The sequence below is a fragment of the Macadamia integrifolia genome, chromosome 5, assembly GCF_013358625.1.
Source record: "Macadamia integrifolia cultivar HAES 741 chromosome 5, SCU_Mint_v3, whole genome shotgun sequence".
Lineage (NCBI taxonomy): Eukaryota > Viridiplantae > Streptophyta > Magnoliopsida > Proteales > Proteaceae > Macadamia > Macadamia integrifolia.
Genome location: NC_056561.1, coordinates 8,354,635 through 8,357,878, shown reverse-complemented (window position 1 = coordinate 8,357,878; position 3,244 = coordinate 8,354,635). Strand labels below are relative to the sequence as shown.

Below are 3,244 nucleotides of genomic sequence, written 5' to 3'. Positions count from 1 at the left end.
AGGGAGGTCAGGTTTCCCACACTGAGCAATTTCTACATGGACATGTGGCAATGTCAGTTGCCTAGGATTGATAGTAGCATAAAAGGTAGAAGAATATGGCATGTAAATCCAGCTTGTTTAAATGATTATCGCATGAATAAAAAATTAATCTAGGAAAGAAGGTAGAGGCATACACAACTTTTGGAGAGGTACAGAGATGAAGCATTTGCCAGAAAGTGTATTCAATATCCATTTGTCGCCACTGCAATGAACCAGTAAAAATAAAGATAAAGATAGCAGCATCCAATGGAGAGTAACAACATGAAAAAGGGAAGAGAAAGTGGGATACAAAGTCATTAAGGAATTTAATTTCCAATACGCTAAAAAGACAAACACAATTCACTTTTAAGTGTCCAACCTTAATAAAAGTAGCAAATTAGGAACAAGCTATGATACCACAAGAAGGTCCAGTCCTCAGCACAATCACATAATTAATTACTATAGAGTACAAACTTCTTAACTTGGACAGCAAATGTTCATCAAACCCCATAACTGTAATGATTTCAATGCCCCACATTACCTTATACTTTAAAAATGCAAATAATCTCAGACACCCCCTCCAACTTCCCCTTCAAAAGAACCAAGGACAACCAAAAAGCAAAAATCCAACAACTTGTGTTCAGAGTACAATGAAGCCACCCCAAAATTCCCACTTCAAGCCTGGCTGATAGGGGAAAGGAACCAATCTGAAGAATCCCAAGTCCCAACACCCTTAGCTCACCAGAGTAGAAAGGATTATGAACCTCAATTAGAGTAACAACAGTGACACGACATCTGTTAAACATCAGATCATCCCTTACTAGCTCCACCAATCCATGCATTGCACAAAATCCACGGAACTCTACATTTTGTACATTGCTTTGAAATCAGAATAGTTTTCCTTTTACGGAAAGTGAATACTGTACACCTTTGGTTTTGGTTAAATAATGAATACTGAAGCACTTCATATGCTGATGCAAAGCACCTTAGGAGAAATTCCCATCAAACAAACACTAAAAAGGTAAAGGGGAGGGATTCAATTCTCATGAAGCCCAGTCTAATGGACGACACCATTATCCAAAGCATGAAAAACCATCTTGTGTGGCTGAAAATGTAGTTCCACTTTATTTTCAATATATAGGATTGATTATTCAGTTCTTCAACTTCTAAGATTGTAGGGGTATTTCACAATTTTAGATTAAACTTCCTGGTTTGGCATACGATGATCTAGCAACAGTGCCGGAGCACCTTTGGAGTCGGTGAGCACAGGCAGTTCTCGAATGGGATAATGTCAACTTTGATCAGGTCAGCAGTACATATCTTTATTCTTAAGAAATTTTATCTTATTGAAAAAAAAGTTATTAATTAAAAAGAAGCTGCAGTTTCTTTCCTTAGGGTTGCAATTCTACATTTAAATCGAAATTCTAGTTCCTCTTATAATGCCACATATATTTAATTTTTTCCATTTTTAGTTCCATAGTTCCATTATCCCAACTAATTGCTGATCGTAAATAAATTCCCAACTTGAAACCGTCTTTCCCAAAATTCTCTTCAAAAGATCAAATCTAAGATAACTTCTCACAAACATACTATTTGACCATAGCACCGCCCCATGGGCCTCTTCCTCAAATCCAGTCAAGAGCAAAGACCTAGACGGCTAGACTCACCACATCCCCTCTTCCATGAAACCCTCGGATCACAGAACTCCACCATAAAATGGACGTATCCTACAGAACCAACCAAAAAGGATTGACGGGAAACTCTTTCTCATGGATCAATGGGGATGATTAAAGGATCAATTACTATAAATCAACATATGCCACATAACGGTCACTGAGTGAGCTCAATAATGACATTTCCCAGATCAGTCCGTGCTTTACACTGTCTGATTTCTACTTTAAATTTAGAGAAAGTAAAATTAAACAATTTTGTAAAATTGAGAGACGAAGAGGAAATCAGCTGGAACAGAGAGGATCTGGTAATAAATGAGAGAGAGAGAGAGAGAGAGAGAGAGAGAGAGAGAGAGAGAGAGAGAGAGAGAGAGAAAACCTTTACTATTCTCCTGAGGTATTGAGGAAACACAGGATTGTGGCGCACGGAGGGCATTCGCCCTCTGGAAACGGTGGGCAGCATGCCTGTCCTCTCTATCGTCTCTCACTTCTGACGCCAATATATGTCAGCTTCTGCTACTACGCTAATTCCAAATTCCGAATGCCAACGATCACTACTCAATACTGTCTCTCTCTCTGTGTGTCTCTCTCTCTCTCTCTCGCCCTCTCTATCTCATATTCTCGTTTGATCCGGGAAGGAATAGAGTTGTCTCTCCCTCTCGCCCTCTCTATCTCATATTCTCGTTTGATCCGGGAAGGAATAGAGTTGCCCCGGATCGTAGACCAGCTAGAAATCGCGGCTCAAGCGTCAAACTCAGATGCATAAAAAATAAAAAAATAACTAAAAGAGAAAAGAAACTTAAAACGCAGCGTGGCATCTACGCCAATACAATGAAATTAATAAACTACCGTAAGTGACCCATATACCAAATGGAAAAAAAAGAAAAAATTTGAACCAACAGCCTTCGCGCCAAGCAAGACTCAGCCATTGGCCATTTATTTCTTCATTCATTTCTTCTTTGCATTGTCTCAAACTCTCAATAGAGTGAATCCGCAGCTAAAGTGATTATATGTTTACTTTGCCTACTTTTCGATAGGGAATGAATTTTTTTTTTAGTGTTTTGAAGTGTGATTTCTTGTTAGTTTTGATGTAAAATTTACTTTGTTTTGATATAAAATTTTGGACAAAGTTTTCCCATTGCGTGATCTAAGGGACAAGACTACCCTACCTCCCCTCCCATCGAGTGGCCCTTATAAAAACTAGGTACAAAAATATTTGGGAACAAGTTTGTTTCTAGGCTATGTAGAACAACTCTAAGCTACCGTCGAGGTCAATGGAAGTGTAAACACATACATCCAAGGTGTGGGTGGAAAGAAATGCTATTGTGGGGAAGGGGAGAGGGCAGGGAGTACCCGTGGGTTGCAACGACAATTAGGGAGAGAAGAACTGTGACAATGATGGAGAGAAAGAACAACAACAATTGATGAATAGACTAACTCAGAAAGCATAAGATGTAAAGAAAGAGATCTATCGACTAATAACCTGATTTGTGCTCCATGTTCTCTCACACTCACTTTCTCTCATCACTTATCTTTTCTCCCCCACCCCCCCCCCC

The 3,244-nt window shown here is 39.2% G+C and overlaps 1 protein-coding gene across 1 annotated transcript in view; it reads right to left on the bottom strand.

Moving 5' to 3' along the window:
* Positions 1-2,427, bottom strand: part of LOC122079699 (protein unc-50 homolog) — an 11,996-nt gene extending 9,569 nt beyond the window's left edge. Inside the window, exons 1-2 of the mRNA XM_042646379.1 lie at positions 2,068-2,427; positions 150-241 (exon numbers count right to left, since the gene is read on the bottom strand). Coding sequence (XP_042502313.1) covers positions 150-241; positions 2,068-2,151 — 176 coding nt within the window. The 5' untranslated portion in view covers positions 2,152-2,427. The remainder of the gene's footprint in view (positions 1-149; positions 242-2,067) is intronic.
* Between the last annotated feature and the right edge of the window lie 817 nt (positions 2,428-3,244).